This window comes from Cyprinodon variegatus, unplaced genomic scaffold, assembly GCF_000732505.1.
Source record: "Cyprinodon variegatus isolate N-32 unplaced genomic scaffold, C_variegatus-1.0 Scaffold201, whole genome shotgun sequence".
Taxonomy (NCBI): domain Eukaryota; kingdom Metazoa; phylum Chordata; class Actinopteri; order Cyprinodontiformes; family Cyprinodontidae; genus Cyprinodon; species Cyprinodon variegatus.
Window position 1 is genome coordinate 1,124,406 of NW_015150654.1, and position 13,447 is coordinate 1,137,852.

At 38.7% G+C, this 13,447-nt stretch overlaps 1 protein-coding gene across 1 annotated transcript in view; it reads right to left on the bottom strand.

Moving 5' to 3' along the window:
• Positions 1-11,584, bottom strand: part of LOC107087963 (phosphatidylinositide phosphatase SAC1-A-like) — a 28,211-nt gene extending 16,627 nt beyond the window's left edge. The window contains 12 exon segments of the mRNA XM_015379836.1: positions 572-655; positions 728-796; positions 872-958; positions 1,041-1,126; positions 1,252-1,353; positions 1,433-1,466; positions 1,539-1,598; positions 2,347-2,496; positions 5,028-5,155; positions 5,231-5,305; positions 6,814-6,911; positions 11,499-11,584. Of these exon segments, the coding sequence (XP_015235322.1) occupies positions 572-655; positions 728-796; positions 872-958; positions 1,041-1,126; positions 1,252-1,353; positions 1,433-1,466; positions 1,539-1,598; positions 2,347-2,496; positions 5,028-5,155; positions 5,231-5,305; positions 6,814-6,911; positions 11,499-11,527 (1,002 nt within the window). The 5' untranslated portion in view covers positions 11,528-11,584.
• Between the last annotated feature and the right edge of the window lie 1,863 nt (positions 11,585-13,447).

Genomic DNA, 13,447 nt, shown 5'->3' on the forward strand with positions numbered 1-13,447 from the left:
GTACTTGTGTGCTTGTTTGTTCTGTCTAAAATGTTTATTTTGGAATAAAGAGGTTAATATAAAAAATATTTTTTGTCCGATTCATCGATTAATCGGAAAAATAATCGGCCGATTCATCGATTTTTAAAATAATTGTTAGTTGCAGCCCTAAATGAAATGAAAGTCAGCTGTTCAGGTACTACCTGAAAAGCCAAAATGTTTTAATGCTGTGCACAGAGTACAACAGCTGTTTTATGCTGGTAACAGTGGCCATAATGGCCATGGAGAACACCAGGTGCACAGGCAGAAAATATTTTAATAGAGAAAAGGCCACTTTAGCGAATTAAATTCAAGTTCTGAGAAAAATAGAACACTTAAAGTAACGGTGAGCTATTATTGTTTTTAATGTGAAAAAAACTGCTTTGGGCTTAAATGTCTGATGCCTGTAAGGTGATAGATATATTTGATTTAATTTCAGTGAGTTGATTTTAATGTAAATAATCACACAGATCAAGGACCTGTGAGCTAAATAACATCAGAATCTGATATCAGAAAACATGTCAGGATCTTCAGAATCATCAACAGAGGACACTTACTTAAGCAAACCGTTGTTTAGACCGGAGGACATCTTGGCAAACTCCTCTTCTAGCGGCTTCTCTGAGCCTTTTTGATTCACCTGGAACAACAGCATCTAAATGAGCTTTGCGTGTGTTCAGCCAGGCTGCGTTTCATTAAAAAAGCTCCTCACCAGGTTCAACACAGTTTGCTTTCCATAGATCAGCAGCTGAGAGTCAAAGTGTCTCTGGAAACCATCCATCTGTAAACGGCCAGAAAAACACCATCAGATTCTCACTTCTTCCACGTAATCCCAGGGAAAAAGGGCGTCTCTTACGTGGTTCATGGTTTTGCTGATCACTGGTTTGGGTTTGTACTTCAGGTTGGGTCTCTGGCTCCAGTAGAACGGCATAGAACCTCGTGTCTGTGGATGAAAGCAAACACTGCAGTTCTTCTCTACCTTCCCACAGAAAACCGTTCGACACTTTATCCTTGACCAAACCTACCTGCACAAATGAAGCCTTGGCTCCTTCATACAAAACTATCTGCTCAGTCTCCACAAAGTTAGCAGCATGGCCTTCAGAGTCGATGCCTGTCAAGACAAACATTTCTCTGCTGTCAAAGAAAGAACAATCACCTGCATCTTGTTCTGTTGTTGAAAAAGACAGGAAAGAAAGTCTTTTCACTGCTGACGGTCTGCAGGGATGAAATGTTTACCTCTGACATAATATCTGACGCCAGCGCGGAAGCAGCTTCTCCTGGAGATGAGGATCCACTCAAAGATCTTCCCATTTATGCGGCACGGCTTCATGACGATGACTGGAGCAGGAGCGTCAAAGAAAAACCCGAACCACCGTTTGATCACATGTCTTTCAACAACATTTTGGGCAAAGGATACATCCATGGATAACAGGCAGTGCAAACCTGTGCAGCTGCAGAGAGACAGCATGAGTTAGTCAGTGCGAGCATAACGGGTTACAGAGAAGCCATATGACAGCTGTTACCTCAGGCTGGCCGGCCAGCTCCCTCAAAAGGTTACCGTTCCAGACGAACCTCTGATCTGCCTGGAATCCACAGGAAACCAGATAAGAAACGAGGATCTGCAACTTTTTAAACCATTCTCACCAAATAAAAACAAATTTTATATATTAAGACTATTTAAAACCTCACTTCACATGTAAACCAGAAGTTTAAATAAATGAGAATACTACATCTTCTCAGTAAACAAATACACGGGTCAACTTTGACCTTCTAGCCGCTACAGGAGAGGAAGCAGCTTCACTTCCTGTTTGACCTCCTCCATAAATGTTTAATCCAATGCACGATTTGCACTGTATGCATAAAAAGCATAAACAGTTGGAAAAATTTAATTTAGAGAAGAGAAAATAGTTAAGAAAGGAAGTCTGTGAAGGAAAGGCAAGAAATGTTTTGAGCCTGAAAGTTACATTTTTGACCGTTGAAGCTAAACTATCATTAGTTTAATATTGTTTTACATCTGTTTTACTATCCGTTTTTATCATGTTTTTGTCTTGATTAGGTTTTTTCTTTCATTTTATTGTCTAATTCACATAAAGCACTTTGAATTGTACATGTACTGAATACAAATAAACTTTCCATGCCCAAATAAGAGATCCAAAAGAACTCGCAGATAAAATGAAAATTGTTGCTGCCTTTAGGGATTTTATGGGAAAAGGAAAGAAACCCCGATGCGTCCTTCTTCTCTAAAAAAGAAAGGAAAAACCCTAAAACTTTGTGACCTTCCAACACTTTTCTGAACCGTCTCACAGCTTTGTGAGGTAACGGGCCTCTTACCCTCTCCAGCAGACTCATCTCTTGGAAGTCAGGGCTGGTGTTTGCCAGGCGCTGCAGCGTGTGCGTTAGATCGAAGTCAGTGCAGAAGTAGAAGCCGTCTGTAGTCAGCACGTTGTTAATCATCGCCAGGAAGGTCTTATTCTCCTGAGACTGAAGCAGGAAAGCAAACCGTTTTAAGGTTACTGTTCAGTTTTGTTCTAGAAAGAGAAATCCATTTATTTCAATCCAACAGAAAAACCGTTGAAATATGTGAAAATACCTCCATGATTAATATCAGTTTTATATGTTTATATATCGTTTACCCTTTAATAACATTTAGCAGTTAGCATAACAACTATTAGCATTCAAAACTAATCACTTGGGCCTTGGGCTAAAGGAAGCATCAGTGGAACGCAGATAACGACTTTGTGGCCACACCCCCAGGGTATAGGGAGCAGTGGACGGAGTCCTTCAAAGGATGCCTCCTTTTCTAATTGGCTCCTGTGCATTAGGGGCGTGGCCTCTCCCCCAGCGTAGGGCAATGTTTCCTAACCTTTTTGGACCCGTGTTCAGGTTTGGGCATTTTGTCTTATCATGACTACCCCTCCCAGTAAACAGCATTGATGTCCAAAAGTGGAATAAACAATAACTGAATATATAATAAAAACTATTTTACTTGATCTTTTAATTTTAGCATTTAATTCTTTCCATCTGAAATAAAAAACAGCATAAATATGTTGCTTTATTAACCACTGATCTGACAGTCAACTCAATTAAAAAATACTAAGTGAAATTAAATACTTAATGGTTAATTATCTCGATTACTCTCAGAGAAGAGATCTTTTCCCAAAACATTTCTCTTTGCTATAAGGAAACTACAGCACCGTTAGTGCTTGCTGCTGCAGCTGCTGTGCCGGCAGTAGATTGTGTTTTTAGATTGTATCCCTGCAAAACCCCAGATCTGCCTTTCGGTGAAATCCTGGTCACGTGTCTAAGCTAGCATAGCAGAGTGAGCTAGCTGTTGATTGTTTCATTTTTGCTTTTTACAAGTTAAATATTTATTCCAAGCGTTCCTCTAATGCGGTGCCCCAACCCTAAATCAACGCAGATGTTCTTCCTAAAGCAGCTAAACTAACTCAGCTAAAGTTTTTCATTTGGGATCCTTTTTTCTATTTATTTACCCAATTATTATTATTTATTTTATTTTATTATTTATTTATTTATTTATTTTGTATTCTGTATGGGAGTATATATGTGGCTATATTGGCGTTTGTTCTAGCCCAGGGGTCGGCAACCCAAACTGCTCAAAGAGCCATATTGGACCAAAAAAATAAAAAATAAATCTGTCTAGAGCCGCAAAAATGTCAAAGTCTCATACATGCCTCGTATGGAAACACGGGCTCTAAGTGTTTTATCCCACTATAGAAAATGACTATGTGGGCTTAAATATATAATAAGCATTCATGATTAAATCTTTATCCTCAAGCAAATGTCACATAGCAGCTTGAGGTGAGGGAGGAGCAGTGAACGCTCCCATCGCACGTTGCTTCACCGCGCGCCGCTTAACCGCCTTTCACCGCGCGGTTTAAGTTTTGTTGCATTGATGAAATTATAGAAACACGATAAAGGAATCTTTCTATGGTGGAACTGTTTCTGATGGGAGGAGCTGATGGAGTCATGAGGAGCCAAGCAGGAACTGACATCCATCAGAGCAGAGCTCTCTAACCCTGAAATCCCACGTCCTCCATCACCAGCGTTCCTTGGTGTGATTTATATTTTTAGGATTTGGGGAAAAATGGAAGAAAGTTCCCATCCCTGCATCAGAGCTCTACCTGTCCAATCTGTCGACGGTTTTCCATCCTTGCAACCAAACTAGCAGCAGTAGTGGAGTTTGGAGATGTAATCCACTTCTTAAATCTACATTTGCTCTCCTCTAATTTATCCAGAAGTTCTGCAAACACACTTTTTCTCTTCCTCCCAGCTTGGTGGTCGGCTGCATATTTAGCTTACCTTCCCTGGAACTGCCTTTCCAAATTTTTATTTTTTGCAAACCTCTCATTACCAAGCAAAAATGCAGGCAATCGTTCTGCATTGATAATGAAAGAAAATGATTGGGTCCATCCTTTGAATCCTCTTTTCTCATCAGCTACCTTCCTTTTTCCCCTTTGGGATCCATGGAGACACTCCAGCAGCCTGGCATCGTGCAGCGCTGGTTGCAAGTTATGACCACTGATCTCTATGGCTGTGACGCAAATTATTGTTTAAATTTATTTATTATACAAATGTTTACAGCATTGGAAAACATTATTTTTTTGTTTGACCTCCTGCACACTATATTAAAACAAAAGAAAAAAAAAACTTGATTTTCAGAAATGTTTGAAAAAGCTCCAGGGAGCCGCAAGGGGAACGCTAAAGAGCCGCGGGTTGCCGACCCCTGTTCTAGCCCAATTATGTTTATATGTTAAAGGTACATTGTTATCTATATAACTATATCTATTTCTTTATATTGTACCAGATGTTAAAGCATAAATAAACTTGGTTAATAAACAGTTATTCATTTGGGTCTGAACAGTTTCCATTTGATTTCCTACATCCACAGAAACCAAAACACAGGAGGTCTTCAGACGTTAACAGTAGCGTTTCTGTCATTATCTGGAGTAGAAAATAGGAGGATGATATAAACGAGACACAGTCGTGCTAACCTGTATCTCTGACAGATGGAGCACCGTCTTCTTATAGGAGATCACATCAAAGTCCACAGCCTTCCACACAGAGTGGCCCAGGAGGTTGCCTACATTCCTCTTCCTGGTGATGACGATCAGGTACATCCCTGCGCAGCGAACATCGTCAGTCCAGACCCCATCATTGTGAACGACACCAAGCATGGTTAACATCAGGCTCCTACCTGCAACCAGGCGAATAGTTCCCATGATCCCACAAATGGGTCTGGTGACGGCAGACGGAGGGACATCCTGCCTACCTATGAAACCAACACATCGGTGAACATGTTGAAGCAGAACGTACCACTCTGTTCATGTTGTTTGCTGTCAGATAAACGTCAGTCGTTCACAGATTTAAGGCAGCAGTAATAAACAGATCATCAGTCACAGAGCTTCACCTTCTGGCAACGACACATCAGTTAGTGTATGAAGTGAATTTTATTCCATTATTGTTGCAAAAAAACACTTTTTATAAATAGAAATTTAAAAAAAAGCTACCAAGACATGAAACTTCTTTCAAAAACGGCGTTTAGAGTAACTTTGCTGTTTACTTTTATTCTTTATATTTTGCATTTTTCAAATATTACTCAACCCTTTTTTCTCAGATTTTATTTATCAATTACTTTCATTTATTTTTCCCCTTTTTGTTTTTACAGATTTAAAATTAAAATTTGAATTGCCTTCTTTTCAAATTAGCTTTAACAGAAGACATTTCCTTCAGCTTAACTGCAAAAAACTAACGTCCAGCAGACGGATAGAGATGCATCTTCCCCCCCTGCCATAGGAAATCCTGCCCTAAAAACCAGGGGAATGGGATCTGTAAAACGCAACTTAAAATACGCAAAGCATAATTTTTCCTGAAAAAGAGAAATTTAAAAATAAACGAAAAATCTATAAAATCTTTTTCAGAAGAATATCTAAAAACATCTCAAAATGAAATAACTGAAAAATCTCTTAAATGTAAGAAAACAGCAGAGTTACTTTAAGCTTCTTTTTCCCCCAAAGTTTAATTTCTGGATTGGATTTTTTTCAAATGTCCATTTAGTAGAGATGGAAGTAACGAAGTACAAATACTTCGTTACTGTACTCAAGCAGATTTTTCTGATATTTTAACTTTACTTTACTACTTATTTTTATGGCGACTTTTTACTTCTACTCCTTACATTTTTACACAAATATCTGTACTTTCTACTCCTTACATTTTAAAAAATTGGCTCGTTACTTTAGTTTTGAGTCATTTCAATGGAGTTACCGTTATTATTTTTCACGTCATCAATACCAAATTCAATCTAATTGGATGGGAATCTACGTTGCATTTGACGCACCGCTACAAGATGAATCGACAGATTCGGCGGTATTCATTGGCGGCAAATCATTGCAGCTTGGTGGCGGTGGCGTTAGCATAGTAGCATGGACGACGAGATGATTGAAAATGAACACAACGGAGATCTAGTCCTATTGACAGACATCCATTTAAAATGTAGGCAACGGCATGAAAAAAGTGGTTTCTACTTTTACTTTTATACTTTAAGTAAATTTACAAGCCTGTACTTTGTTACTTTTACTTGAGTAAAGAAGTTTAATCAGTACTTCCACTTTTACCAGAGTATTTTTAACACAAGTATCTGTACTTTTACTCAAGTATGGAAAGTGAGTACTTTTGCCATCTCTGCCATTTAGAAAAAAAAAAGAAAAAGTGATGTTTGCTCATAAAAAGGAGGGAAGCAAATCCTGCGATATCGGCGTGTGTGAAAGGCTGCTGTGATACCTGTGAGGGTCATCTCGTTGGAAACCCGGTCAATGACCAGGACGGCGTCGGCGCCCTCATCACACGCCTCGATGAAGAACTTCTCAGGGGTTGTGTGCCTACAGGGAGACACACACTCATAACAGGAGATTCTCCAAAGAACAGATGGAAGGACTCGGAGCAGCATTTAACAGGAAATCACCTCAAAGCTTATTCATCATTTCCTTACAGGTCATAACTTTGCTTTTATTTCTCCATTTTCTGCTGGTTTCACCACCAGAGGGACGTGCTTTTAGGTGACGGCTCCTGTTGAACCGACACACTGAGGGTGGAGCGCTTTGAACGCAGCCGGATGACTGGGAAAACAGGCTGAACCCAAAAAGCAGGGGATCAGTCCAGAGCTGTAGATCAAACTGACTGGAAGAAGCCCCGCCTGTTTCAGAAACATTTTCCTGCACATTGATGGACTGAAGGTTGCTTTCAACTTTGGGTGAAATAAACACTGGATTAAAACCTTTTTTAAGCATTTATCGTATCAACATAACAGCTGGATATAAAGTTCAACCTGGTTATTTTTTCCTGAGAACTATATTAGCTGATAACCAGCTAAACTAGCCTATAAAGGGACTAAATCATTAAAATGTGCTTGTTTTATTTGATGTTCATGTTTGGTGGCTGATCATTATAGAAGTGCCAAAAAGGAAAATCTAAAAAGTTCTGTTTTACTGTGCTTAAAACCAGAACTGGGCCAGAACCAGTATAAACCAGTTGTTGAAAGCAGATATGGCCGTTAAGCTGAGAAACAAATCAGCCCATTCTGCTCCTGAGCTGAACAACGTCTGTGACCCGAACAAAGAGTCTTTATCGGGAGTAGAGAGCTTCGATCCATCAGCTAAACCTCCAACATACAGAAAAACCTTTTCCTGAAAGCCGACTGTTTCTAAACCAGAATGATTGCTTCCTTACAGCCATTAGTTTCTGTTATATTTCGGCTCAACGTGAGCCGAACATGCCTGGACTGAGCTTAGACCATCAGGGAGTGGTGACAGCACAGGGCTGTACAGCAGGGAGTACTGGATTTACAGGGCGGGGGGGTCATACAGGCATCTAATCTCTGCAACATTTAGGTCAGATTGGATCATTGATGAACGTTGGCTAAAAGGCTGTAAGCGTTTAAAGACAATGAGACAGGCTGCTTTACTGTTGCTCTTAGCTAATCTAGACCAGTCTCAACACGCACTGGATTCAAACCCTCCTAAACTGAATCATCTCCCAGAACAGCTTGATGCAGCAAAAACAAACCTTCAGCTGTCCAGAGAGCAGGGGCGGATTTAGGAAATGTGGGGCCCTAGGCAAAGACAGGCAGGGGGCCTCTGAATTGAGAAGACAATACATAGAACAGCCCCATTCTCCAGATATAGAAATGTTAATAGAATAGACATCCATTATCTGTTCTAGGTTGTGTCCCTCTCTTCTTGTCCCTTTTCTTCTTGTTTTCCTCTCTATGTTTTGTACTCAGCTGACTTTTCATGCTGTCTCTAAAGGAATGAAAGATTTTTTCCAAGCACTAAGCTCACTTAGCTGATTGCTCCTTCCTGTGTTTCCAAAAAGGCCAAAGTAAATAACCCAGTCCTTCTTTTGACTGTAGACAAGCCATGATCTGCTTATCTGTTCTCCATTTTTCATTTGGATGAAATAATAGCTGCATGAATCATGACAGCAGACAAGATAGAGGAGAGCAGGAGGCGGGGTTACCAATCTACTTGCTCTGGAGAGCAGAGTTCGCTGCTTTTTGATATAAGAATCGATATGAGTAAAATAGAAGTTAAAAGTATTATTAAAAGAAAGATCCGAGAAGATTGGCAAAAACAGTGGAAAGAAGATATAAAAGGAAGATGGCTTTATAGAATACAAAGGAAGGTTGGTGAAATTCGAGGAAAAATTGGGAGGAACAGAATAGAGGAAAAGATAATAACTAGACTACGGTTGGGACATACAGGACTTAATTCAACGTTACGATTAATGGGAAAACATGAAACAGGAAGATGTGATGAATGTGGGGAAAATGAAACAATAGAACACGTAATGTATACCTGTAGGAGGTTTCAAAGACAAAGAACACAATTGATAAGGAGTCTGACAAAGGAAAAAGAAAAGTATTGTCTGACAAATAACAAGTATTTATGATTCAAGTTATAGAATTATGTTTCGTTATTTTTTGGCTACAGGTTTAGCGAAAAGAATTTAGTTTTTTTTTTTTTTTTTTTTGAGCATGTCTGTCTTGATCCACACTCCTTACTGGTTGGTGGCGGTAATGCACCACTTAGTTGTTTGCCAACCGCCATTAAAAACAAGAAGAAGAAGTTGTTCGCTGCTTTTAGATGTTGGCTCTGTTCGAAAACCTAGGACGGGTCCTCCAAGGACGCGGTCTATCTAGACTGGATCCTTCGAAGTCCTTGAAAATAAGGAGACCGGAAGAGTTTAGGCTGTGAATTCGACCAGGTCTACCCTTCGGCGGGTTTTACCGCCGTATGCTCTGTTGCTTAGCAACCGTGAACGTTGACACACAAAGCAGGAAAAGAATTTAAACAGAAGTTTTCAAAAGTGTTTCTTTTTTTTTGTGAAGTGAACAAAGACTACACTCACAAGAATCCAGAATGGAATAAAGGTTCCAACCACTGGGAGCAGGAACAAATAAAATCAAATGTAATGATAGAAACCTTAGTCAGTTATTTATTCCCCAGTTTTATATTGTTAAAACACTTTACAGTATGTTATTGTTTATATTTTAACTCTTCCCTATTATGTTATTCTTATACATTTTTCTAAGGTCCACATTTGTGTGACCATTTTCAATAATCTTTCTGCTGCTGTAAATTTGCCCATTGTGGGACAATAAAGGGATTTTCTATTCTATTCTGTAAAAGGGGTAGAAAGATATACGTAAATCTAAACAATGTATTTATAAAATATATCTGCAAAATCTCTAAAATTCAACAACAAAAAATACGAAGTTAAGCAAAACAGCAATAAAAAGATAAAAATCCTATCAGATTTATAGTCCCCACCCTGCAGATATATTAGAATCTGTCCTTAAATTACAGCCAAACCCATTTACACAGTAACAGATTAAAACCTTTAGATAAATCAAACATTACCGCCACATATCTGACTCAATAACCATTAAAACAACTATTTTCATTCATTTCAGACGGAACTATTCACAGAGTTGTATTATATTAAACTGAACTTCCAATTTTCACCACTGTTCGGCGCCAAGTAACCTTTCCTCTGATCACGGCTTGCTTGGCCTCGCAATGAATCCTGGGATATCCAAGAATACCGAGGATACATCAGACGCGTCCTTCAAATCGGGCAAAAAGAAGGACGCATTTTAAGGCCGCATAACGAGGACTCTTGGAATCCGACCAGACCTCGGCGCCGCGCTATGACGAGGTCTGGTCGGAACATGTGCAGCAAATGGACTGATCCAATATGGTGGACACTGAAGGGGGGGGCTGAGACACACTTAATATTATCAGCGTTCTGATGGCATTTTAGCCAAAAAAAAATTTTTTTTTTCCAAAAATATAATTAATGTGCATAAACAAGGAATAGTTGTATTAAGCATACATTTAAACAGAGCTTTATGGGCCCCCCAGGAACCATGGGCCCTAGGAAACTGCACAGTATTGCTTAATGGTAAATCCACCCCTGCCAGAGAAGCAATGTTTCATTTTACAAAACAGAACCAGGTGTAGTTCCCCCCCACCAACCCTACCCTTCCAGGTGGACATGTTGACCAAGCAGCCAAACCTTCAAGCAGAGGGCTAACAGGTGGGGCTGAGTGACTCACATTGTGAATGAAAGGTGTGTCTGGTAAAAAGCAAACGGTTGTCAGGCTTAGAAAACAACGAGGCGAGCTGTGAGCTGTGACTGAAGCAGGTGTTGTGCTGAGAATTACCTGCCCTGCCGAGAATGACCTCCCCTGCCGCGGGAGCGCGCATCGCTCCAAACTCGCACATTAATGAGAAAAAATATGAACAAAAAGTGAACTATTAAACATATTCTTAATTTTTTAATATATTTCTTATGCATGGATGCACTAAAATTGATAGTTTTGGTGGACAGATAAATTTGAATTAATAGATTTTAACTTGTATGGAGACTCGATGTGCTCCAGTCAGTGTGCGGTGAATAAATTCTCTGCTCAGTGGATGACAACCAACATCATTCTATATCATTTCTGAAAACAGTAATAATAAGTTAGAAAGTTCTCTTTTCCTTCAGATTTCAATCGATATTTCAATTTAGGGCGATGCGCGCTCCCGCGACAGAGGAGGTAATTCTCGGCACAACACCTGCCAGCTGTTTAATGAACCACCCTCAGCTTCACGGAAGACAGTGTAACAGTGAGACAGGAACACAGACTGCTCTACTGGGATAGGCAGACCTGGAGCAGACCGACAGTCTCCATCGCTCCCTGCCTTCTGTGTGTGTTTCATAATAAATGAGGGAAAGGTGAAGCTGGACTGACTGACTGACTGCTGCTCTGCATTTCGATCCAGTCAGCAAACTTCAGCCTACACTCTTCAACTTCCGCTTTAGCTTCAAAAGCCGGTTTTCTGTGTCTGTAGTTGTTAACGTTAGACTGAGAGGAGAACTGCTAACAGTGTAGCAACCCGAATTAAATGAAGATTACTTACAAATTGTATCTTTCATAGGCGGTCGCCATTTTCCTCCCGACTGAGTGACGACAGCAGAGTGGCTCCTTCTGTGTTGCCAGTTTGGGAGGAAGCCTGCAGTGGGCGGGGCTTGGTCGCTTAAACCTGGCATCCACACCCAAAGCGCGTGCGCGGCTGGTATATGTAGTTCAATGTGATTCAAAAAAAACTTTATTAAAACAATAAGCAACGACAAACCAAGGTTGACCAAGGTAACCAAAACTACTAATTAAGTAGAAGTAGCACTACTTAATAATATTTTTGCTGAAGTAAAAGTAAAAAGTAGCCATTGAAAAAATGACTCGAGAGGAGCTTTAAAGAGTTAGATAAAAAATAAATAAATAAATAATAATTCAATTCAGTTTATTTCTATTGCGCCAATTCACAACACATGTCATCTCAGGTCACTTTCCAGTTCAACCAGAAGTTTTCTATCTAAGGAAAACCAGCTGATTGCATCGACTCATTGACGCAATCCCTCACACTAAGCATGCTTGTAGCGACAGTGGAGAGGAAAAACTCCCTTTGAACAGGAAGAAACCTCCATAGAGATATAACATAATAATTTTACAATTACAATTTAATGTAGAAGCCTGTGTCCTTTCCATAATTGTCTCTCTTTTTTCTTTTATTTTTAAATACATTTTAGATGTTTTAGACTTAGACAGATTTATTTTGTCATTTTGTACACACAAGTGTAAACAAAAACAAATTTAGTTAAGAAAAGCTCTAGACAATTTCATTTTTTAAAGTCGGCCTTGATAAGGTAAGTAAGTTCTAACATTCAATTTTTTTTTGTCTTTTTTTTAAAACCCATTTTACATAACAGTCAGTTTATGTTTTCTTAGGGATTTTATTTATTTATTTATTTTTTAGCAAATCAAATCCCTCAGTATGAATTAGATGTTTCATGAAGGTGTTTAAAACAAAAACCAACACTAGTCAATTTATCTTGTTGGAGCTAATTTCTGGTTAAAGTAAAATTATAATTTAAATTTCTTTAGCATTAAACCCAGAGTTCTATGTTTTCCATCATTTTTTATGTCTTTATGAGTTTGTTTGCTTGTTTGTGTAATGGGCGAGGAAATCCCCAGCTTATACTTTTTATTTTTTTCTCTGGGTTTGATAAGGGGGCAGATGGTTAATCTGCCTGACGGTGAATAAAATAACTACTAAATACATCCCTTACTATGCATATCATAAGGAAACATGGATTATTTTATTTCAGTTATATAAACCCTAATTCTTGACTGTGCCAGAACGGGCTTTAATTAATTGTGTTAAAGTAAAAACTATGTTATAATTTATAAGGATTCTGCCTATTTGACTGCATTTTCTTCTCATCTTGGTTTTCCATGAACATATAATCCCTTCATTGTAAACCAGCCTTGTTATTTCATTCAGCCATATTAGACTCTGTTGACCAATCAGATCATTTAATAGATTGTTCAGAGATTTCATAGTCATATAATATAAAAACCCAACATATCCTGTGAGCAAAGTGAAGCAAACACTCATGACTGTTTTTTTTAATCATCATTCATTATATTCAAATCTGTTTATTTTATGCCTCTCCCTTTATAATGTATTCTTAATTCTCTGAATGTATACAATGGTGTTTAAATCCATGTTTCATCAATTTATTTTCTTATTTCTTGGATATATAAGCAGGGATTGTGCAGGTTATAGAAATCTGGATCAAGTTTATATTTTGGTTCCTGTTATTTATTATGAATGTATCCATGAGTCTGACAGTACCTAGTTCTAAATGAGATTCATTTCCATCTGGAGTACTAAGGCTTTAGTTTGGCTTGTTTTTGTATGTATATTAACAGGAAAAAATCATTAACTTACATTTATTAAAAGGATCAACCAAAAATTTTACAAAGTATGGGACCCTCTATTGGGTTATTTTGACAAACTTAAAAATC